This window comes from Vulpes lagopus, chromosome 6, assembly GCF_018345385.1.
Source record: "Vulpes lagopus strain Blue_001 chromosome 6, ASM1834538v1, whole genome shotgun sequence".
Lineage (NCBI taxonomy): Eukaryota > Metazoa > Chordata > Mammalia > Carnivora > Canidae > Vulpes > Vulpes lagopus.
The window spans coordinates 72,541,787-72,567,452 of record NC_054829.1 but is presented as its reverse complement, the minus strand read 5'-3'; the positions used below and the strand labels follow the sequence as shown (position 1 = coordinate 72,567,452).

Genomic DNA, 25,666 nt, shown 5'->3' with positions numbered 1-25,666 from the left:
AAAGTGACGTTTCAGCAGGGCCTCGAATGCTCATCTAACTTCCGTTCCTTTTCCTGAACATGAAGCTAAATTATGTTGTCCATTCCCCCCATACCTGCGGCCAGTTCTCACCAATGGAATTTGAACAGAGGTAGAGTTTCACTTCTGGGTCTAGGCCGTTAAGAACTGCTGAGCCTTGCCCCACTCTCTCCCTCTTCCCCGTCTTGGACCACACTAGACCATTGCTAAAGCCAAAACTGTGACCAGATGGAGTCCAGGTCCCTGACCGACTTCAAAGACCAAGGCTCCCCCCACCACCCGCTAACCTTGACCGGATTGTGATATAAATGAAAAATAAACCTTATGGTGTAAAACACTAACATGTAGGGATGTTTTCTCCCAGCAGGCAGTTTTCCTTACCTGGATTAACCCCGCCATAAATGGTGGCATACGGGTTCAGACACCAGAAAACTGCTGTCTCCGGCTCTCGGCATTGCATGGCAGACATGAAATGTGAAAATTTAGCAAAGCTACTAAGGTCACAGAGACGTTAAGTTCGCCCCAAGTGGACAAATAAATATCTTTATGATGCGCAGCTCTTTGGGCTCTCTCAGGTGGCCACCAGGTCAGAATGCTGACATTTTGGGGTGGCTGGGTGGCTCAGTCAGGGAAGTGGCTGCTTTTAGCTCAGGTCATGATCTCAGGGTCCTGGGCTCAAGCCCCGCATCAGACTTCCAGGAGGTCTGTTTCTCCTTGTCCCTCTGCCTTTTCCTCTGCTCAGGTGCATGCTCTCTCTCAGACAAATAAATGAAATCCTAAAATGCTGACTTCTTGACCTGAAAGCTAGCACAGAATCAGATTCATCACATCATCTTCATCATCTTTACGATCCCTTGTAAATCTCTTTGCTCCTTGAATACTTTCTCTAGGTGAGTCCAGCCTCACTCAGAGTGGAGCATGGAGTTGACTCTTAAACAGCATGGGGCTTGAATTGCACAGATCCACTTATACATGAATTTTTTACAGTACAGTGCTATAAATGGATTCTCTCTCCTTTATGATTTTTTAATGGCATTTTTTTTTCTCCAGCTTACTTCATTATCAGAACATAGCATATAATACATATGACATACCAAATATGTCTTAATTGACTTTGTTATCAGTAAGGCTTCCAGTCAACAGTAGACTGTTAGTAGTTAAGTTTTAGGGGAGTAGTTAAGCTAGACCCAGATGTTTGACTGCTCAAGGGGCTGGTATCCTATCCCCAACCCTGCCTTATTCAAGGGCCAACTGTTTGTTGAAAGATGTAACATAGGAGTGAGAAGATAAGCTCTGAAGGCTCTTGACTACCTCCCCAGGGAGGCTGTGTACTAATCACTAGGACACATGCTGAATAAATGGGACTGTTTGCAGTGGGGTGAGTTTCCTCCTTTTTCTTTTCCTTCCCCCCTCTTCTTCTTTCCTAATTGGTACCCAGTAAAGCTAACATAACAGTGGGAAAATGATTGGTCAAAGATGCTCCACTGAGACCTAGAATGATGAAAGCCTCTTTTCTCAATGCCCTTGCCCCAAAGCACTTCCCCAACACATTACCGTCCTCCTCCTCCAAACTCCCAAACAGGGAAAAAAAAAAAAAAAAAAAGGATTTTCTATCAGCAACAACATCAACTCACCCGGGGGGGGGGGGGGGGGGGGGGGGGAAGCTGGTCCAAAGAGGATGAAAGACAGGTGGAGCACATCATGTGAAACTGCCTCAGGATTCCAGAACAAATGCCCCCAGACTAACTGAACAAAGCAGAGAAACATCTAAATCCCTACTTCCTGTGAAGTTGGAAGAAATGATTCAAACCTAAAGTGAATGGCTCAGCATTCTCCTGGGCTCCATCTACAATGGCTTAAGCTGCATGAACTTGCTTAAGCTGGAGCTACGTTTTCCAAAATTTCTTTCTCTATATATGGTTCTTTGTTAGAATGACCAAAAGAGGAATCTGAACAAGATTTGGAAAGTATAAATGAAACAGATATTTTACTATTGAAAGATTTCCATAATCACAGTGGCAGAAAAACAGAGATGCTGTCGGGTTCCAGCATGTCCTTACTTCCCATGTCTTGTTCCTCTTCCTAACCACTGGCCCTGCTGACTACCTGAATCCCAGGCCCATGTCCAAAGCTTGGCTGAGGACCTACCGGTTGACAGCTGTCCAAAGACTTTTCCACAGCTCTTCTGTGGATTCTTCTTGAGTGGCTAAGCATGCCCAGCTTTCTAGATGCATTGCGAGTTCTGACTCTCTACGTTTACCTGCATCAGGTCTTCTTGGAGACAGGTTAGACTTTGATCCTTCAGTCTCACTTCCAGACCTTTATCTCCCAATTCTCTCCCATAATTCTGTAAGATCTTACTCTTATATTAGTAATACTCAAATGTTTCTGCTTCCCAGATTGCAGCCCTATGATTTGCCATGCATGTACTTGGCTGCCCAATAAGAAGATTACATGGATTGTACCTTTCTTCCCTTCCCCTATGAAAGAAAAAGTCCTGGTGTTATATATAGGACTACAAAACATCTGGGTAAAATTGCACACTGGTGGAGGTTTCCCCAAGACAGGGTAGTTATTTAGAAGCCCACTGGCTTCATAGTATGACTTTACTGTAGTATGGAAGCTGACTTTCCTCATTCCAAGCTTAGAAACTTGCTTCTTTTCCCCTTAGCTTTATAAGTTAAACTCTGCTGAAGAAGAAGTTTCAGTCAAGCTCACTAGGGACCAAACTAGACACTAGGGTCTATTAGTATTAATAGGGCCTGTCTATGAATATAGCATGAGGAATAGAATCATTGTAGGTCCCAGACATTTCTATCTTATGGTCCCAACCCTACACCCCGCAGAAACAACCATATGGAAAGCTGAGTGAAATCAGAAGGTTTCCTGGGTGGGGTGGGGGAAGTGGAACCAAAATTAAAGGACTTAGGAGAAATACTGAGTGGTTAATAGCCTCAAGTTATGATGACCATCATCGATACCACAGAGCAGACTGGCCTGTCACAGTTGCAGACAAGCTGGTTTTGCTCACCCAGGGTACAGTCCTAGTCATACGCCTTCTCTGTGGTAGATTACAGTATTCACCCCAGTTTTTCACTCCAGACTGTACCCATCCTGTTTGCCATCACTTTGAATTTCCTTCCACTCAAGGAGAGGAATATATTTCCCTGCCCCTTGAATGTGGGTTCAGCCATTTGATTTGCTTTGGCCAATAAAGTGATACAGAACTAAGAGTGTTAAAGTTGTAAGCTTAGCTAAAGAGGCCTCATATATTTCTGCTTGCCTTTTTGTGCTTCTGCCAATGCCATGAGAAGATTTTGCCTGAGCCAGCCGGCTGGTCCAAGGAGGATGAGAGACACAGAGCAGAGTCATTCCAGTTAAGCCCAGACTAGATGAGCTAATCCCCAGCTGACCATCAGGACACATGAGAAATAATAGAGGATTGTCATTTTATGTCCTGGCATATTAGGACTATTACACACCAATAGTTTGCTGACATACTCACCCCACCATGATTTTCTGTGGGGACGTGAAGGAGGTGCCCCTACCGCTCTGTGGCCCCAGACTTCCAGACCCAGTGTGCCCAGCACCTGCTCTCAAGTCACAAGGTGGCCAGTGGTCGATAAGAGGATTCAGCCTCACACACCCAGTAAAGTTCTGTTTGACATTTTCTATCCTTTTGGTCAGACATAAAATTTAAACATTTGTCACAGCAGTAAAAGAAAAATTTAAAAACTCTTCGGAATATAAGTAATAGTGAAAGGGAATATAAAGGAAGGGAAAAGAAATGTTGGGAAATATAAGGAAGGGAGACAGAACATAAAGACTCCTAACTCTGGGAAACGAACTAGGGGTGGTGGAAGGGGAGGAGGGCGGGGGGTGGGGGGAATGGGTGACGGGCACTGAGGGGGACACTTGACGGGATGAGCACTGGGTGTTTCTCCGTATGTTGGTAAATTGAACACCAATAAAAATTAATTTATTAAAAAAAAAACTCTTCGGAAGACTACATCGGAACATTAGTGGTTGTTTACAAGTGCGACTCAAACTCGCCATCTGAAATTTAGAAGGCTATCATTTGTGATTTTTGTTTTCATCAGAGTTTTAGGAAAACTCATGTGCCCAGCAAAATCCCCAGGCAGTTTAGGATGCCAAGACTTTCTTTCCTTCTCTTTAAAATTGCTCCAAGTCCATAAGGAAAATTCATGAATAAATGTGGTTGGCAGATGAACCACATGTCCAAAGATGTATTCGTATGACAGTTGCATCTTAATTTGTTAAGTATGCATTGATCTTTATATAAATTAGAGGCACTCGTGGAAAGGGAGGTGTCCTCAAAACGCTTTACAGTCTTTTCTTTTTTTCCAGGCATTCCTTCTTTCCCCATGACTCCCTGCCTTTTGCTAGCTTCCCCCACCCTTCTAGTTTATGAGGGGATGGATGAAGTTGGGATATTTTTTGAGGAAATGTGGGAGGTCTGCAATCCATTTCCTATTTGATGTGAGCTTCACTTACCAGAAGGAAAAAGAAAAACAACCAGGAGAACACACTTCAAGCAAAACTGCTCCATGACTGGCTTTTAAACAGCTATTGTATCACTCTGTGAGGTGACAACACTCTAGGGACAGGACAGGGCCTGTGAGGGCCAGTGAAGCATACTCTCCCACTCCTGAAAAACATCCCCTAAGGAAACAATTTGGCGTTTCCTGCAAAACATGAACTTGCTTGGCAGTCTGACCAACTCACCACCCCTGTTCATCTCATACTGCATGTCTGATTAATAACAATAACTAGTCCGAGAACATAGTGAATACAACTTCAATAGGCAAAGGGGGCCAAGGGGAACAAACAACACCCTCACCAAACATATGCAGGCACACATGCCTGCACCCTTATACGTGCACTTAACATATACATATGCTTCACATAAAAAACCACTTAAAAATGTGGAGAAATATAAAACGCCTCAATCAAAACCACTTTGCATTACTGAGAACAGGGTTAAAAATGACTTCCCTCCTCCCATCCAAATATATTTGGAATGATAATAGCTGCTGTTCTCTGCTGACTTATCATATGCCAAGTACTGTGTAATGGTGTGTGTGTGTGTGTATATATATACACACACATATATATACATATATATATATATATATTTAATTCTTGTAACAGCCCTGCAGAGTGGGGATTATTGTTCAAATTTATGGAAAAGTAACTTTTCCCAGATCACAAGGAAGTGATGAAGGAGTCGGGATTTGACTCTAAGGCTGTGTGTGACTCTAAAAGTCAACCTCCTCTCATTAAATCACAGGATTGGTCAGCAAACTGAGAAGTCCAGACATAGGAATTGCGTTTACATAAATCCAATTCACGACTCAAGGCCCATTGAAATTGCCATCTCCTCTACAAATTCTTGACTTGTTCTGGCCAGAGCTCTGATAGTTACCAGACACAGAAACCCACTCAAATTAGTTCAAGTAAAAGACAGAGCATGGTACCCTGGGCAAGGAAACAAAGGAATATACTTTTTCAGGAATCTAAGCAAATAGCCCCAGGAAGGACAGGACACAAGGCAGCTCAGACACCCCTTTGCCCCTCATCTTCTGGAGACTGCTTCTTTCTGCTCTCCTGCACATCCTAACCAACTTCTTGGAGTCTCTAATCCCTCAGAGCTGCAGTTTGCACCCAGTTCCACAATGGCAGCCTTGAGGACAACTCTGCCAGACTTTTGAGGTCAGGGCCCATGACCCAAATGTCCCTTTCCAGGTTCCAGCCATCTGATAAGCTCAGCTCAGATTTTCCACACACAAGGCACAGGTTGCTGGCAGGCTCCTAGAGAACCACATCTTATCCTGATCTATGCAATGCCTAGCAAAGTGCTAAGAACACAGTAGACACTTAACCATAGTTTGCTTTATGAGAGTTCATTGTGGGGCAGGACAATGAGGATGACCAAGAAGAATGCCTTTATTCTTTTCCTTGCCCATAGAAATACTAACAGAACTAGAATGAGAATATAAAATGTGACCACGAGTCTTTAACCTCACTAGCTTAGCTGTAGCTTACTGGAGAAGAAAAAGAATTTGACCCTGAACAGACGATCTAGAGTTCCCTCCAACTCTTACTAAACGAGGCAGCCAGGCCAATAGCTCTATTATTCTAGATTAACCTAGAATAATCCTTCCACCGTACCATATCCTTGCTTTGATTCCTTTCATTTATCACCCATTCAGAGATGTCTACTAGAATTAAAATAAATGACTCTTCTGCTATTATAGTGGTAACCTTGATTCTGCTCCAATTTGCAAAAAAAAGAAAAGGGAACAATAAGTAAATAGTTTCAAAATCTTGGTATTAAATTGCTAGTAACAAATTATTGGAAACTGTGCTACAATTGACATTGTAACTGAAAACTGTTAATGGAGGACATTGTGCTACCAGCCACTGAGATGACACTAACTGGACCAATGAGAATACTTTCAGCCACAAGTAACAAAAAACAAAAAACAAAAAAACCTGAAACAGTCATAAAAATAAAGAAATAGATTAACTTGTATGGTGGTTTAAATCATGCTCATAATTCTTTGAAATTCCTGTTATCAGAGGTTGGGCTCTAGGTCCTCTCTCCCTTAGGTAGGCTAACCATAGTGACTGGTTGACCAAGAGAATACTCTGGAAATTAACAGAATGTGGAAATACGGAAATAGGACCTTCAAGGCTAGGTCATAAAAAACAGTACAATTTCTCCTTGGCTGTCTTTGGATGCTTGCTCTTGGAATCCAGCCACCATGCTCTAAGGAAACCAAAGCAGTTTGTGGAGAGACCCACAGGGAAAGGCCCACACAGAAAGAACCAGGGGTAAAGACTCTCAGATTGCAACTGAGCCATCTTGGAAATGGATCCTTCAGCCGCTAGTTGAGCTGCCCCAGCCAACACCTTGTGGAGCAGAGATGAGCCCTCCCCATTGAGCCCTGCCCATATGGTGTTTGGGAGCTAAATAATGATAAAATGTTCTTGTTTTAAGACTCTACATCTTAGGATGGCTAACCCAAAAGCAAGTGCAAAGGTGTACCAGTGACTGGCATGGAGGGTAAGATAACATTTTGATTAAAAAGGGCTGCCTTTTCAGTTAAAGTCAATTCCCCAAACCTGACTGCTACTACTTATGGGACAGAATTGATGTTGGGAAGGCCACTCCACTGATCTAAGACTTTTGAAAAGAGGGTCAGCTACATGGGACAGCCCTCAGGTTGTGGCCAACCCCAGCATATGAAAACCAGGAAAAGATTCACAGGATTAGGACTGTCCTGAGTAAACTGGCTTTATACAGATCATGAGGGCTTTACAGTATACTTTCTAAACCCATTAAGTTAGAACGTTTCCTTTGTCCCCTTTCCTGGCATTTTCCATTTTTTTTTTTAATTTTATTTATGATAGTCACACACACAGAGAGAGAGAGAGAGAGTGAGTGAGTGAGGCAGAGACACAGGCAGAGGCAGAAGCAGGCTCCATGCACCGGGAGCCCAACGTGGGATTCGATCCCAGGTCTCCAGGATCCAGCCCTGGGCCAAAGGCAGGCACCAAACCACTGCACCACCCAGGGATCCCCGGCATTTTCCATTTTTATTACCTGTCTCCCCTTAATCCTCCATCTACATATTTATGCCTACTCTCTGGCAAAGGTTGGCCCAGCAGGAAAAAAAAATGTACTGTTCAATTTCTGGTAACTTTATCCCAATTTCCCTCAGAAGAATACTCTCCCTGAATAAACAAGTGTTGGTGTCATTATTTTTACTGATAAGATAATTAAGGCTTTGTGCCTTGGGCAGATTACTTCTCCCTGCATCTACCTATTCAAATGAGAAGAGTAGCCAAAAGAGTGATAACCTTCCTAGCTCCAAGAGTTTCTACATCCTGCCTCCTATTTCCTCCAAGATTCATCCAAGCCTGAAAATCAATGTCATTTTGGGACTGTCGTGCTCTATGTTCTTTAGAGTCACCATCTCCCTATCTTTAGATCCTTAGTTTGCTTTCACTGCTCTGGGCCATCTCCAAATTCTGCCTTCCTTCTTTACTCAGGACTGGCTAAATGTAACAAGGATTCTTTAACTTTTCTACATGAGTTTTTCCTGCTCATACCTGTTGGCATTGTGCTAATTCCTTTAAACACAGTACAGTGTTGAGATGGAGTCCAGAAAATATTTATTTTCCCAAAATTGAATAGGTTAGTTCTTGGAAAAAAAAATACATGTGTGGATTAAATTTAGGGTGCTCAAAGTGGATATCTACTTATATTCTGGTCATAAGAACCACCCTGTCCCTCTCCAAACATGTACTTCTCAGAGTAACTGCTATATTTTCCCATGATGTCACCCCACCACCCCACCCCCCAGTCAGTTGACTGGCTCACAAGAAGAAGCACTTGACCCAAAGAACGTCCATCAGAATCTTTCCCTAGAATTTATTTTTTCAAACCGTAACCAGGAAAGAGCAGAGAGTCCTCTTTTTAGTGACAGAAGATCCTTTGGTGGTCATATCTCCAAGGGAAAAGTCAACATATAATAAAGGAGAATGATATAGATATTCCAAGAGAAGTAAAGATGGTATAAGAGGTTTCAAAGGCATTAGATTTTTCTGGTTGCATTCAATCCCAAGGGAAGATGTACCCTGTTTTTTTCCACTGTTTTAGTACATAAGCCATACCGGTTATAAATCCACAAATTACATCTTTTGTCTAAGTGAACACATGTGTAGTTTCTGTCACCCAAAAACAAGGCACTTAACGTGAATTCTCAAAAAAACTGGGTCTCAAAAAAAAAAAAAAACTGGGTCTCTACAATATTCTTTGGAGCTGGGTCTTTGGTATGTTCATTTGATTGTGATTTGCATACATTTTAATTTGCTTTGCATGCTTGCCTCTCAGTATTTGTTTAAAGCAGAAGGTACTGGGGGCCGGGGGTTGGGGGAACCAACATGGGATTTAGAGGCAGAAGACCTGAGTTTAAATTCTGGCTTTCATGCTTTTTTGTGACAGTGCAATAACCTCCCTGAGCCTCAATCTCTTTCCTGCAAATGAGGATAATAATAACAACCTCTCAGGGTCATTATGATGATCAAAATAAGAAAATAAAGAGGGACAGGGCATATTCATCTTTGCACTTCTAATGTCAAACCACAAAGTATGGGACAGTGGTATAGATATTAAACAAATATTCAATGAGTGAAAGAAAAAATATCAAAGCATTCTGTAAACTAAAGCAATATGTGTGAATTAAAATGATTAAGATCACTTCACAATAGTGGAGTGTATGTATAAAGATTTACATTGGCAGGTTAAGTGGATCTTTGGGCTGAATGACAATTTTGTAACTTCATATAAGCTTCCTAGAAACAAGATATGAAGTAAATGGAACTTGTGCCCAGCACCCATCCATCCTCTTTGGTTATTCTGTTTGGTCCAGACAGTGTGTCAAAGTGTCTCTGGTCCCAAGTTCCGAAAGTGGCCAATGCTTTGGAGCTGTTAGAGCTATTGCAGAAGCAACAAGATGGAGATGATGGTGAAGAAAGCGGTTATTAAAATGATCCAAGGCCCTTTCACTTATGATTAGCACATAAACTTAACCTTTCTTCTGAGGCATCATCACAGCTAAGGCTCCTACAGAACTCTCAGGATGGAAATTGCCCATTTGTGACTCTTTTTTCCCTTCCTAAATGCCTATCATAAAATTTTACAAGGAAGACATGAGGATTCAAGAAACACCATTGCCTGGGGCCATTCCATATAGGGGCAAACAGATCTATACACTGTATTATAATACAGCAGAGAGTAGCCACCATGTCTATAATGATAATCCTAAATTGTTATCAAGTAAAACCTTACACATTGCATAGTTAAGCTACCAAGACAAGAAAGTGGATGATATTTTATTTTTAAAATCCATCAGAATGACTAATATTATTTTAAAGGTTTAGTGCTTCAAAAGGTATATTCTCAATTATCTGAAACAAATCTCCCAAAATTATTGATTTTCCACCTATTCAAGGGGGCCTTAGTTTTGGGGTATCATTACTCATTCAATGGTTCAATAAGTTAGTTGCAGGTACTAGGTGTCCACAACTTAACACTCCCAACCCTTAACATCGTGTAGTAGGTGAAAATGAAACAATCTCCCAATAATAAGTGGATGCTATTGGGATAAAAATGCTTTGCCCACTAACTTTGACTTCTTCCATTTATAAGGGAAAACTTATTTGTGGCCAAATTTCCTACAGCAAAGATTGCTGGGAAAAAAAAAAAAAAAAAACGAGTTCTTGTGGGGCCTTAGGTATTCTTTTAAATCCCTATCAATAGAGCACTATCTTATCGTTAATTGTTGGAAATAAATTATTATTCTACTTTCCTACTTTCATAGACATAATATTATATGTGTGCTTTAACCTCTGCTATACTAATGAACCATACAGAAGAAACTTGCCTGGCATATTTAAGGAGTAGTGAGAGGGCCAGAGCAACTGGAGCAAGAGAAAGAGAGGAAGAAGGAGAAACCAAGGACAGAGGAGCATAGGTAGGGTTCAGGGTAAAAGAGATAGCATGAGCCATTGTAAAGACTTGCTATTATTCTGAATAGGCTGAGAAGCCATTGGAAGTTTTGGAGTAGAGCAATGACATGAACAGATTTAACTTTTATTTGGATCACTCCAGCTGTTGGGTTGAGTGGAAATGGCAGGAAGATGGCTAGCCCACTAAGAGGGGAGTGGCTGAGACCAAAATAATAGCCATGAAGGTGATGGGTGTGAAGGTTGAATGACAGAATGTGAGCAAACACACAGCATAATGATTGGCACAGTCAGTCCCCAGCAGATGAGGGCTATTACCAGTATGATGGCATTCTGAACCCCAAGACTTACCAATAAATGGTTGGTTAATCAATGGCAGGCCCAGCTGTGTGATTACAAGTCAGAGTCAACATCAGAACTAGAAAAGGAAATGTTTGAACATTTCTGCAGAGATCAACCAAAATGAACTGAAATTGAGTCAAAACTAAAGAGCTTATGCTTCCCCTCCTTGAACTGTCTGCTTGGATTGTGTAAAAAAAAATTCTACCACACACACACACACACACACACACACACACACATACATACACATGCACACGTGAAAAACCTGTGATCTAAAATGTTGTTGAAATGTTGCAATTGCCCAGAATCCAGCCTCGCCTTGCAGCACTTGCAGATATTAAAAATCATTTCTGTGCTCTTACATTTTTTGGTTTAACAAGCACAAGAGGCCATGAACTCCAATATCTGAAGCAAACGTGTTAAACATCTGCTATCTGGCATAAGTTTCTCCTGTGGGATGCATTGTTTGTGCAAACTTTTATTGAATAAAAAAAAGTAAGGACTGAATTTCAAAATATTCGTGTAACCTAGTAAGAATATTTCTCTGAAACCAGAGTCAAAACACAGAGTTCTTCAAACCATTAAATAAACTTAATTTAAAATCAGGCTAGAAATCAGTTCTTAAATCAGAGAGCATCTAAAGGAAACCAAGCTTATGGATCCAGAGCTCTCATGCTAACCAGGAGATGGCTAGTCTAAATTAAATGGATTTTTCCAGGCTAATGTCTGAGCCTCACCACCACTCTGAGAAAGGCATGGCAAGCTCTGTCACTTAAACACAGTTGATCTGGGGCAATTCACTCCACCTCTGGGCTTGGTTTTCCTTATTTCCTATGAAAAATTGGAAAAAATAATACTGTCCCACAGGTCTTGGAAATTTGTAAGCATGAAAAAATAGAATACTAAGGGTGACAGAATTTTTAAAGCTCTCAAAAAGTAGACACACAGAAGAGGAAACAGAGAGAAAAGAGGAAGAAGTGGAACGTAAAAGATTGTTATTAGAATATGGGAGAGATCAGAGCTGAACAGAGCTCTGAAAGAAGGAAAACTAAGGGCAGTCTTCTGGAAAGTTCCTCAAGGATGGGACGACCTCTGGCATTCCTTGTCTTTCCAAGGTGCCAGGGACAGCATCCACTGACTCACAGATGGAAAAATCCCTCTGATTTCTACAACCCATGCCCTGAGCATTCTAAGGGTGAGTGCAGGTAAAGAAGGCCACCCCACTGTCTCTAGCAGGCTGAAGAACAGGAAATGGAAAAAAAATGTCTCCCAAAAGGGGAATAGGGGTGGCTTTTTCAATCCCCTCCCTCCTGAGAGGGGCTGCTAGTCCTTGCAACGTATTTTCATGCAGCTGAGCACCAGAAAGGACTTTGGCCTGAATGGCCAGCTGGGGGCTGAGTTTGAGAGCTAGGCTTCTGCATCATAGGGTTAAGTGGATTTGGAGTTTGGGGACTTCGTGGGCAGAAGGGACGAGGAGGCAGGTTGAGCACGGAAGAGGGAGCCAGTGAAACAGCAGGGACAGAGAGCTAAAGTGTGTATTCCTCTGTCTCATCTCCCCTCTCACTCAACTCCTCGGTAAAGCTGACTACACACCCGATGAGAGTAGTGTTTGTGTTAGCTTCCCATGGGTGCTGTGTAGCAAAGTACCACAGACTTGGCTGAAAACAACAGAAATTTATTCTCTCACATTTCTGGAGGCTCAGAGGCCAAAATCAATGTGTCAGCAGAGCCAATCTCCCTCTGAAGGCTACAGAGAAGAATCCTTCCTCGCCCCTTCTAGTTTCTGATGGCTCTTGGAAATCTCAGGTGCTTTTTGGCTTGTGGCCACGTCATTCCAGCTCTGCCTCATATTCACCCTTCTTGCTCTCTGTGTATCTTTGAATGCCCTCTATTTTTCCTATAAGAACATCAGTCATTGGATCTAGGGCTCAACCTAGTCCAATACGACCTCATCTTCACTTGATTAATTACATATCCAAAGAACCTATTTCCAAATAAGTTCACATTTTGGTGTTTCAAGTGGACATGAATGGAGGGGAGGGCCCTGTTCAATCCACTAAAGTGTTTTTTCATCTTGTTTTTGTGGAAATCAAATCAAGAAGCAGAGTTTTATGTCAGGGTCAACTCAGCAAGGGACTGGGTTCATAATAAAAAGGCCTGTCAACCAAGCGAATTCAAGAGAAGTTCAGTGTTTGGAGTCAGAGGTAGCCATGAAAATAAAAGCCCCTCTGCCTCCCATGGGAATTTTTAGAAATTGGGAAGGGCTCTGGAATTCCATAGGGCATGGAATGAGGAGTTCAAGGCAATAATAACTAGACCTCGTCGACCAAGGAGACCACAGCTGGGTTTTGGGTTACCAATAAAACAAAGACCCCTTCAAAAGGAGAAAACAGAGAGGCAGAAAAGAAGGAAGAACCAAAGCAAAAAAGAAAAAAAAAAGGTAAGGAGATGAGTAAGAAAGACAAGAGAGAGATGAGTCTTTGAAGGACGTCCAAGGAGAAAGAAGCACAAGCTCTTTTGGGATTAAGGATCTAGCACAAGACCTGGTATAGATAAGTTTGGGGAAGAAAGAAAAGGAGAGGGGGTGAAAGAAGAGAAGGAGAGACAGAGGGAGGAAGGAGTCTGCTTGAGATTTTCTCTCTCCTCTCCCTCTCCCTCTGCCCATGCCATCCTCCCCACTCCTGCCCCCTGCTCTTATGCTTGCATGCTCTCTCTCAAATAAATAAACAAATCTTTAAAAAGAAAAAGAAAGTGAAGATGATTTCAAGTCTGAAATGAAATGGAAATTGCTAAGGGTATGCTGAAGCAAATGGGATCACTCTGATCCTCCAAATTCCAATAACTGTTTATTTATTTATTTATTTATTTATTTATTTATTTATTTATTTATTTATTTATTTGCAATAACTGTTTATAAACTGAGTCGTGACTCAGGCAAATGGCTTAGATATTTAGAATATTTGAGGTGAAGAAAGACATGGACAATTGCTACTTGCGAGGATAATAGGGAAGAGAAGTGCCAAGCATTTCCACGTGCATCATCTTATTTCTCAAAACAAGAAGGTAGCATTATTTCCATTTAACAGATGAGGAAAATGAAGTTCATAAAACCTAAGCAACTGACCCCAGGTCACAAGCTGGTAAGTGGCAGAATGGGAACCCAAATCCAGCTCTGTTCAGCTCCAATCCCAGTGGTTCTCCTGCCTCACCAGAGTAATACAATTACACCCAGGTGTCTGAATTTAAGAGCAAAATTCCTATAAAGAACCTGAGTTGGGGGGCAGCTGGGGAGCTCAGGGGTTGAGAGTCTGCCTTTGGCTCAGGTCATGATCCCCAGGGTCCTGGGATCAAGTAAGTCCCGCATTGGCCTCCCTGCAGGTGACCTGTTTCTCTACCTATATCTCTGCCTCTCTCTGTGTGTCCCTTGTGAATAAATTAAAAAAAAATATATATATATATATATATGAACCTGAGTGGTGTCCACCTTACTTTTCCATCCTCTGCCATAAAGAATTAGGACATGCTTTGAATTGAAAGTGATGGCTATCTGGTCAGGGGCCACGGAAAAGAGTTGTGAAAACAGGGATTCTTATCCAGGTCAGAGCCAGAACAGAGTAGAAGCCGAATAAAAATTTGTTGAAGAGGTGAGTAGGCGTGCCTGGGTGGCTCAGTTGGTTAAGCAGCTAACTCTTGATTTTGGCTCAGGTCATGATCTCAGGATCATGGGACCAAGCCCCGAGTCAGGCTCCCCACTCAGCCAGGAGTCTACTTGTCCCTCTGCCTCTCCTCCCCACTCATGCTTGAATTCTCTTTCCCTCTCAAAAAAAAAAAAAAAATCTTTTAAAAAAGAGGGGAAAAAAACGAGTTAACTAAAGACAGGATTCAGGGTTAAAGTTTTCTATAGGTCGCCAAAGAAGGATCTCAGTGTCCGAGAGGCTGCGTGACTTGCCCTATGTCAAGAGAACCTAGACGAGTTCTCTTTTTCAGAGAGAGCTGGATAAAAGAACCCAGGATGTCTAGACTTCCAGATTAGAGCTCCTCCCGCCACACTACCATAATTCCTTAGCAACAGATTTTTTTCCTATACATTTAATTAAATGCAGTATACTTGGAGAGAAAATGAATGCCAACCTCCAACCAAGAACATTTATTTGCCTAATGGGTTAACTAGAAAATGACTGCTGCTTCAGGAAGCTCCTAGGTGGCATGGTTATTGGCAATTTTCAGTTTTCATGTTAGGCTATGAGTCACTTTTGTTTATCTTAGCATTCTTTCCTGGTATGTGGTATGTGCAGACCATAATCTGGGGATAGGCACCTCATCACTCATTCAAGGAAGTGACTGACTCTCTGTGAGGGGCTGGCCGAACCTATCTGATCATCTAGGTCAAAGACTGGGTCCTCTGGTTTCTCATCCCCAGGGCGCCACCTCCTCTCCATCCCCAAGGCCGCTTCTCAGAAGGATCCCCAGAGCTCAATCTCCAGTGCCAACTTTTCTCTTTCCACAGACACTTCTATCTTTTTTTTTTTTTTAAGGATTTTATTTATTTATTTGACAGAGAAAAGAGAGCACAAGCAGGGGGAGAGGGAGAAGCAGGCTCTCTGCAGGGACCCCGATGCGAGACTCGATTCCAGGACCCCTGGGTCACACCCTGAGCTAAAGGCAGACGCTCAACTGCTGAGCCACCCAGGCCCCCCAACATGAACACACTTCCGACCATGTTCAGACCACCTCCAGCTGGGTGTCTTACAGCCATCTCGTGCTTAGCATACTCCATCTGTTCAAGATGTCTGTGTTGTGGAGATCTACGCATTTATTTACTCCACTGTATGTAAATTATACCTCAATAAAAATATGTATATAAAAATAAGAGGCTTAAAATGGAATTCATCTTCCTCCACCACCAACACCCCTCCTCCTGAAGTATTCAATAGCCCGATTCAGGGGTCCCTTAGGCTCCACACTCCATAGGTCACCAAGACCTACTGACTCCAACTACTGCAATGCCCCTGAATTTTTTCCCTTTTTTTGTCCATTTTCTCTAGCGGTTTCCATGATCACATTCCCTCAAATGACATCGACACCCACCTTATGGCAGGCTGGGTGCCAGCCCTTAAGTCTAGACTGATAAGCCATGCGATGTAGCCTAAAAAGTGTTTGCAGTTTGGAAATTTACCTAGTAAATCACAGCCTGCGAGACGCAGGTCGTGCACAAGGGGCCACCTTGTCTGCCCAGGGGTGAAGGGAGGACACGCCAAGAAGGACCGCTCTCACCTGAACACCTGCAGGGAGGGCACAAGCCTTTCCGGTTTCAGTGTCGGGGGGGGGGGTTCAGAATTGGTTATAAAGGGGGGCAGGTGATGGGAGGTGGAGCTGGATGCACAGGCAGGGCCCGGCCCTGGAAGGCTCGTTCAACCACACTCGGGTGTTTGAACCTTAACCCGTGGCCACAGTGTACGTCATCAAGCATCTCCAGCAAGAAACTACAGTCAGCTTCACTCTTCGGACAGATCCGTTGGGAGGGAACAACTGCAACGATTTTCTTGACTTCTCTCTCATCTCCACAAACCATTTCCAAAATGATCTTGCTAAAAATTAGACCATGTCCCTTTCCTAATTAAGAAGCAAAACAATGGGAACTAAGAGCCCTGCCATAGCTCCCACAGCAGGCAACAGCAAGTCCCCAGCTCTAGAGAAAATTGTTCCTGGGGGTGTTGATGGTGGTTCTAGTGGGGGAGATGTGTCCCTTGCAAATAAGTTTGGTTGACCTTTATACAAAATTAAATGTTTCCTTTTCATTGCAGAACTTTTCAGAGCCTTTGATTTTCTAATGTTAAGCATGAATCATTCAAGAGGAGATTCAGATTCCCTAATTTATTAAGCATGCGAAGCCTTCCACCCGAGAGCACTGGGTAGCACCTCCGCTGCGGACCGATGTCATATGCAGAGCCGGCTTCTACGACGTGCGAGCTCGATGACATGAAGCCGGATGTACTAACCCGGTCTCCGCTTCCATCACTCCCTGCTGCACACGCGTCACCTCGCCCTCTGCTCAGGCCACACAGGTCCCCTCAGCACCCTTCCCTTCCCAAGCTTGAGGAATTCCTGGTCATTTTCTAGGTCACCACCAAACATCAGCTGCACCATGAAAAAGTGACATGCGGCTGAGGGTTGCAGGGATATACGGTAGTCCAACCAAAGGCTCCTGTCCATAAAACCACCCAGTGTTTCTCAATTTCCACGTATGAGTGAAGAAACAAAACAGATGAACATGGGGGAAGGGAAGGAAAAATAAGATGAAAAGAGAGGGAGGCAACCGTTAAGAGACTCTTAAAAAAAAATGTATTTTGAGAGGCAGAGGGAGAAGCAGATGCTCCGCTGAGCCCGACACGGGGCTCGATCCTGGGCCCCGGGGATCGTGACCTGAGCCGAAGGCAGATGGAGTCCCCCAGGCACCCCTAAAAGACTCAAGTATATGGAATGAACCGAGGGTCCCTGGAGGGAGGTCATGGAGGATGGGGTCACTGGGTGATGGGCGTTAAAGAGGGCCCGAGGTGGGATGAGCGCAGGGCGTTGTATGCACCTGATGAATCAACAAATTCTACCCCTGACACTAAAAAGCAACAAAAAAACTGAACCCTCCCCCCAACACACACACACATTCCTATGCACCATCTTGGAATAGTTTGGGTGAATAATTCTGTAATCTGTGAATAAGTGCTGGGCTGTCGCTGGCCCAGGGGCCCTGGTCTCTTGACACTGTGCACTGCCCTATATTTAAAGGGACTCTAGTTTTTCCCAGAGTTCGTGATGAACACAGGCACTATGTCCAGCCACTGGATGCCACGGTGGACGAGGGACAAAGAGAGGGCTAGAAAGATTTTTTTAAAAATGCATTTCAGGATGACTGGGTGGCTCAATGGTTGAGTATCTGCCTTCATCTCAGGTCGTGACCCTGGGGTCCTGCAATTGAGTTCCCCATTGGGCTCCCCAGAGGGAGCCTGCTTCTTCCTCTGCCTGTGTCTCTGCCTCTCTCTCTCTCTCTCTCTCTCTCTCTCTCTCTCTCTGTGTCTCATGGATAAAAAAAAAAAAATCTTTAAACATAAATAAATAAAAAAAATTTAAATGTATTTCTGGGAATGAGTGGGGGTGGGGGTGGCCTGGCTCCTGGACAAGGGGTGTTGGAATAAAGGAACTTGACCCTAGAATGGAGACACCGGAAATCAGAAGAAACTTTGAGTAAGAATCCTCGTGAAGAGCAGCCACAGGGAAGACGCAGGGTCAGCTCACCAGATGAAGACACTTTCCACGTGTGTGTGTGTGTGTGTGTGTGTGTGTGTGAGCAATGATAATGGGAGAAGGAGGGGCAGGGAGCAAGTCTTGGCTCTATTCAGGAAGGAATGTTCTGGAACTGGGGAGAAATTCTGTGGCTGTGAAGAGGACACAAGAGGGGCTGAAAGAGCTGGACTTTGCCCCTAGGCTGCCACTGTGCTCTCCTGGATGGGACTCCACCCTGACTGCCTCCCTCTGACTTTGGGATGGAGATCTGATGGTGGGGGTGGAGGTGAAGAAGACGGGACGAGGAAGAAATGGGAAGAGAAGGGAGAGAGGCAAGGAACTCCTCCCCCAAGCCCACGACCTCAACTGAGAAGCTCTGCAAGGACGTGGAGTTCAACCTCCCAAGGAGGAACCAGCCAACCTGCCCCAAGTGCATGCTCCTCCCCTTCCTTCCCACCTCAGCCTTCAGCAGGTTGCTGGTGAGCTGAGTGAAACCTGGTGAAAGTTAAGAATGAAGCTGGACGCAGTCCCCAAGACGCAGGTGCAGCAGGTGCAGCTGGAGGGACGGGCAGCAGAGCAGGGTGTGGGCCCCGAGTGTCTGCGGAGCCCTGGCTTGGTGTCAGCAGGAAGGAACCCAGCCCCCTCTGGAGATGTTGCTCCAATGGGGCCGCCCACTCCTTTTAGGTGTGCCTTCTTGTCCTCCAATCCTCGCAGGCTACCTGGGAGCTTTTCACCACCCACTTGCGAAATGTCTTGGCTTTTATGATGAAAAATGGGGTCGTGGAATTTTTTAAAAACGGTACAGAGGATCCCGAGAAGAAAATGCATTCCAAAGTCCCAACACAGAAAAAGCAAGAAGCAGGGGGATCTAGCTGTCCCCACCTCTGCATCAATTCTGGGCTGAAGAGATCCTCTGGACCAGCTATGATTTTACGGGAAGAAGGAGATTATGAAGTCAATAGTGCCTTTGCACATAAAAATCCAGCAGCGTTACCTGACTGTGCGTGGGTCTGCTGTTCCGAAAGATGGGCAAAATGCTGCGTGGAAATGCCAGGGGTGGGGTGCAAATCTCCATGGGGTATTTTTCAGTGCAGAACCAGACAGAAACCAAACCAAACCATAAGACAACAGGTTACCATGAAGGGCTAAGTTCTGTGCAAAGGCCATGGCCTGGCGTCACATCCATGATTGGCTCTTTCGGTAAAATTTTAAAGAGCAGGGGACATTATATTTCACAAATAGAACAGCAATCCATGCTCCTCTTGACAGATAAACCACACATGGTTTGTACCTTAAGATACAGAAGAACTCAAGGCACCTGTTTCAAAGTAGAGTCACTATCTTGTTATATGAGCCTGGTTTCCATATCATGTGCCTTCCGCAGGAGGGTGGGCAGCAGGAATTAGAGAAAAGATGAGGTTGAAACCAAAACAATCCTCCCCAAATAAAAACTGCTTTTACATGACATCAGGCTATACAATGACTCTCTGGCCCTACATCAGTCACAATTCACTGATTAATTAACCTTTATACTTTGGTGTCATAATGCCCTCGACGTTTGCCATCAACGTATGTCTTAGCGCTACCTTCATCTTACATTATTGGGAGGGAAGGGAGGAAGGAATGCGGTTAATGCTGCCTGTGACCATGTAACTCCCCTTGGCGAGAAGACACCAAAGATGGCACTTTGGTAAATACTTCCGGGGTTGAAACCAGTTTTCTCATGCCTATGATTTGTTTCGCTGATGGCTGCAGGCAAAGATTCTTAGTGAGGAGGCATCAGCAAGTCAAAGACTCTAACTGGCACTGTCAACCCAAGAGCTACCAAGGGATAAATCCTGCATCTACACGTTCCCTTTGTCCCGAAGCCTCTAGGTTTTTTGGTTTTCTTTCCTCTTTCAAGATGCAAGGATTCTTTTATTTTTTTATTTTTTTTATGATAGTCACAGAGAGAGAAAGAGAGAGAGGCAGAGACATATGCAGAGGGAGAAGCAGGCTCCATGCACCGGGACCCCGATGTGGGATTCGATCCCGGGTCTCCAGGATCGTGCCCTGGGCCAAAGGCAGGCGCCAAACCGCTGCGCCACCCAGGGATCCCCAAGATGCAAGGATTCTTTTTTTTTTTTTTTTGATGCAAGGATTCTAATGAAGATATCAGCCATTTGTTAAATACAGGCAGTAAGAAATTCGAGAACAAAATACCAATAAGAAAAAAATTGGTGTATTTGTGGTTGATGAGCATCAGCCAGTTCCAAAATAATGAAGAACTTTAACAAATGTTTGCTTTTTTTTTTCTTTTTCTAGAAAAGAAATCATTGCATGTCAAGGTACAAAGTATATCTGGGGCGCCCAGGGAGCTCAGTGGGTTAAGAGCCAGACTCAACGTCAGCTAAGGTCATAGTCTCAGGGTCATGAGATCGGGGCCCATGCAGGGCTCCACACTCAGCGCCACGTCTGCCGGGGCTTCTCTTTCTTGCTCTCCCTCTGCCCCTTCCCCTACTCACGCACTGAGTCAATCCATCCGTTAAAAAAAAAAAAGTGTTTTCAAAGTACAAACTATCAAAAAGAAAGAAAATTTTCACCTGACCTTGATTTTGTTTTCTTTCAAGGTGTGTAATGATTGTAAGCAGAGGCGTATTACAGGACATTTCAAATATGCATCTATAGATGTTCATAAGAATTTTTGTCACGCAGAATAGACACATCTTAATAATCTTGACAATCTAACCGATTTCATCACCTTGTTCACCTGCTCACAGGCACCGGTCACACCGCACTCCCGTTTCGTCTCGTGGGCAGCATAATCCCTCAGGAAACGATCTTAGCCGTGGACCGTCTGTTCGTCTCTCTGAACCAAATGGCTGAACCAAAGCTGGGTGGGCGGTTGCTCCCCCAAAGCATGTTCCCCGCCCCCCAAGGAAGAAACCTTTCTGCAAACAGGATTCCGTGTGTCGAGAGGGGAGTCGAGAATACTCACTGCTTTGCCGGGTCACCTCTCTGGGGACCCTCAGGGCTCACCTGCCGAAGAACGTGCGCACACCGCAATAACCAAGCAGGCCGCAAAAATAACGTCTGTAGCGCTGAAAATGAAGTAATCAGACTTCCTTCAGTGTTTTCACTGTCTGGAACAATAACACCCCCGGGCCAAGACGGTTGCCTAAGAAAATTTCTAAGGACGTTCCCGGGCCTGAGCGGCAACAGGTGGGTGGATCCTGTGCCAGTTAGAAAATGTTATGATTGGCAAAGCACCGTGGAACTGAGATTGCAGTTTAATGGAAATACTGGCTGTCATCCCCTAAGTACGTTTCAAGGAATCACAAGGCTTTAGAATTAGAGCAGCTGAATGGCAGTTTTCATGCCTGGAGAGCCCAGAAGATGTGCGGGGAACCCAAGGACGTGTGCAGGTGTGCGTCCTCTTTACGCAGCGCCCCGCCTGCCACAGGAGGCTTCGTTCTTCAGGCCTGACGGCGCGGCCCAAGCAGGCTCCTGTGACGGGCTCAGCATAGCCGGATGACGGGGAGCCTGTCCTCAAGGGCTCAGGTTGGGGGCCTGGGACCGAACCCCCAGGAGCAGCCGCCCATGGGACGCCAGGGAAGCGCAATGCTGTGACTCAGAGCAAGCTCATCCCCGACCTTACAACCTTACGAGCAGATTTCCCCAGCGGTGGGGGAAGCCAACAGCTTTCAGGATCTGGGAGCCTAACTCTTTCCGGAATGTTTTGGGTTTGGCGTTGATACACAACGTTGCCCCAGGATGTTTTCCCCTTAATTTTTAGGCCCCAGCGTGTTTTAAGGTAAATTGATCCCACATGCTTCTGATCCATTTACACGGAACTCATCAGACCACGTTTGGGAAGAGCGTCTGAGGTTCAAGGAGCCCCTGCAGCCTGCTTTTAGGAGCCTCTCTTGCTTATTATTATTATTTTTTTAGAAGCAGGAAGCCACGTTTTGACATGGACAAGTAAAAGGTGAGCCCCAGAGAGACACAGGTCTGGTTCCAAATGTGGCACCTCTGAAACCAGTGGGTCCTCAGTCACCAAGATGCCGCCGGCCTTCAGTCTCCTTCTGACGTCCAAGGAAACCTTTCCCCGGGGCTGTGCTGAGCCGAGGGCGGTAATTCAGAGCTGCCTGGCGCCCCGCTCCTAGCACCCAGCTGCACTCCAGGCTCCACACCTCTTCCTGACCCCTCCACCTCCCACGCCAGGGGTGCCCCAGCTCAGCACAGCTCCCCTTGCTCCTCGCTGTGTGCCCCACCGAGCCGAGAGAGGCAAGGGCCACCAAGTCTGCAGGAAACCGTCCTGACTCTCCTGAGCTATGCCAGGCCTCTGGAGCCATTTATTGTTGATGGGGTTGTAACATCCCTGGAAAATGCCCGATGGGGGGCGCCCGGGGGCTCAGCGGTTAAGTGTGTCTGCCTTGGGCTCAGGGAGAAGGGTGGAGTCCCACACTGGGCTCCCTGCATGGAGCCTGCTTCTCCCTCTGCCTCTCTTTGGATCTCTCATGAATAAGTAAAATCTTAAAAAAAAAGAAAAGAAAAGAAAAAGTCGCAAGGCCTGGGCTCTGTCAAAGACGAACTAAATCAGGATGTCTGGGGGGCAGAGCCCAAGAAATCAGGTGTTATTGTTTGTTTTTCTTAAAAGCGCCACAAGCTGCATTGCTATGCAGTCAGGACTGAGGGCCACTGATTTAAAAGTAACAGCATGACCTGTGCGTCCTGGGAGGGCACCTGGAAATAATCTACACGACAGAGGGATGGTTCCTGGTTTTCTAACTGAATGAAGTAGGATTCAGGTTGAAGCTGGCAGCTCCCCTTGCCCTGCCTGCGCCCCCACCTCCCCAACCCCCCATCAAGGGCCCATCCCGCTCTCCTGGGAGTTTCCACACCGACGCACAATGAACAGGTTCTAAGAGAACCAGAACCAACCAACCAACCCCGAATGCCAGACCATCCACGATGAGTCAAAACGAGCCAAACACAAGATCTCTTCAAATATTTAATCTGTTTAGAAACCTCTGCCTTCCAACCCAGTTGGGTAAAAATTCTAAAGAAAGCATGGTTAAGGGATCCTCGAAGAGAACACTGGGCTAAACAGGAGAGGAGAATGGGTTTGGGAAGTTAGAACATAACATGTGTCTTAAGGCCTTTTTAAGGAATTCTATCATTTAATTTCTTTAAAAAATACTCAAAATGCACAAGAAAGGATTAAACAGTTACACAAACTTAAAGAAAACAACAACTTCTTTTCTGGCTGAAAATACCACATGTGGTTTTGAAATAGACTCTTTAAAAGCCCTTAGATCCCGCTGGGGTTTCTTGCCATCCTCCTCTGCACGGACAAGAAGCAAACTAGCTACGGCCCACGTCCCGGGGTTCGGGGGGACCCGGCAAGGCAGCAACGAGCCAGAGAAAGCAGGAAGGCGACAGGAGGTGGCAGGAAGCTGTTCACAGTCTTCTGAACGAGGACCCAGACCCCCGCGAACCTCCCCTATTTCCTTCGAAAATATGAAAATAAACTGAAGACCTTGAAAAATCACCGTGGATCTCAGGTCAGGGGCCGATAATACTTTCCAATAACTGTGTTGTAAGGAGTGGGGGAAGCATGGCCCTCGGAGTGACGGGGCTGCCACGCCACAGGCAGGGTCAGGACACAGGGCCGTCTCCTCGGGGGCCGCCAGCAAGAGAAGTGGCACCTCCACCTCACTCCACTCTCCCCCTCGTTCCTCCCATTCTCCTGTCCCCTTGGTGCTGGTGAGAGGCAGTGTCAGGGCCCCTAGGCCGCGGCTCAGAACGGGTACTGCGACACGTATATCCGCAGTCGGATCACAGAGCTGCCTCTGAAGTTGATGACGGTATTGACAGTGATCATCTCCAAGTCCAGCTGTATGTCCCGGGGCCCCTTGATGGGGCGTGTCATCACCAGGGTGGCACTGATGGGACCCGTTTGCTGTGGACAGAGGCGAGCACACTGGTTAGAGAAGGCCTGCCCGGCGCCAGGGGCACATGAGCTGCAGCCCAGACGCCACTGAGCAACAGCAAAGAAGGGGGGACAGCTGTTGTTGGGGGTGTGGGGCTTCTCGTGCCATCCCCCGAGCAGGAGCCCCTGCAGCCCCAATCGCCCCCACCCCCCCTGCCGCCCCCGACAGCACTGCAGCCCAGCTGCATCCCTGTGGAGTCACTCTCTTCCCCGGACTTTGCCCACATCCCAGCAGGCTCGGGCCTGCTAAGCCCTCAGGGCTTACTTGCAAGGTCACCTCCTTGGAGAAGCCTTCTCTGCATCCCCCCACCTAGCCCGGGTCACCTGGTGACCCCCTCACCACTGCACCGAGTCTGCCTGGGGTGGGAAGCACTTGTCATCGTGTGTCGCCGTCCACAGGGACTGGTCTAGGTCTGATGTCTAGTCCCTCCCAGACTGCGAGCTCTGTAGGACAAGCGCTGGGGTCAGGGTTTTTGCCACTGCATCCCCGGAACCCAGCCCGGGACCGTCACATAGTGAAGGGCTCATCCTGAAGGAAACAGCGAGTAACTGACAACTGACGGAACTCACAGCAGAGGGCTGTCCCTTCACATCTCAGGGCCTCGTCTCTAAAATGAGGGAGTGTAGCCGACCCAGCCTCCGATGCACCCAGGACACTCATTTCCTAAACCAACAATTCCGGGGACTCATTCCAAGTTTACTCACCCGAGTGGATGTTGATCGACCTTCTGGGGCCTCTGACATGTAGTCCCTGCCGGAGCTCCCACAAGACAGCCTCTCACCCCTCCAGCCTCACCCCTCTGTGACCCCAATGCTGAGGCCCTAATGATTTCCTGTGAGTGTCTCTCCTCTGCTGAATCGGGCTCTAAAACTTCTGAGAAGCCTGAGCAAAAGGGCAGACATCCACTGAGGCCCTGCCACCTGTGAGGCCTGCTTGAGCCCTGCATGTATTTCACCCTTATAAAAAGCCCCGAAAGGCCTGGTTAACTCAAGGTGTGGTCCCCAGACCAGTACCATTGGCACCAGCATGGAGCCAGTGAGAAATGCAGGATCTCAGGCCCCACCTGACACCTGAGAACTGAGCCAGACTCTGTAGCAGGACTCCTCCCCACTTGATTCACGGGGCACATGAACAGTGGGAAGTGCTGCTCTAAGAGCCCAGGACCCCATCTCATTGTTTCCCTGTTTGCTAAATAAGCAAACCAAGGCCTAGTGGGTCACCTGACCAGCAGGGGCAGAGGTGCTGCCCGAACCCAGACACCAGGCCTTTCCCACCACACCCCAACTATCACAAGAGGCTGCTGTGTGCCTCGCTGCTTCTCCCTAGCACGGCCCTTAGGGAGAGACGCCCATGGTCCGTGCAGGGCTGGATGGCAGGCTCCTGGGGAGGGAACGACATGAGAGAACAGGAGAGGCTGCAGAGCCCAACACTGTGCCCAGAAACTGAAAGCAACAGGCCTGCAAAATCGAGATGGTTGGCTTGTTTAAAGCCACACC

The 25,666-nt window shown here is 45.9% G+C and overlaps 1 protein-coding gene across 1 annotated transcript in view; it reads right to left on the bottom strand.

Annotated features, from left to right (window-relative positions):
- Positions 1–23,175: 23,175 nt before the first annotated feature.
- FBLN5 (fibulin 5) overlaps positions 23,176–25,666 on the bottom strand; it is a 68,728-nt gene continuing 66,237 nt past the window's right edge. The window contains exon 11 of the mRNA XM_041758514.1: positions 23,176–24,139. Coding sequence (XP_041614448.1) covers positions 23,978–24,139 — 162 coding nt within the window. The 3' untranslated portion in view covers positions 23,176–23,977. The remainder of the gene's footprint in view (positions 24,140–25,666) is intronic.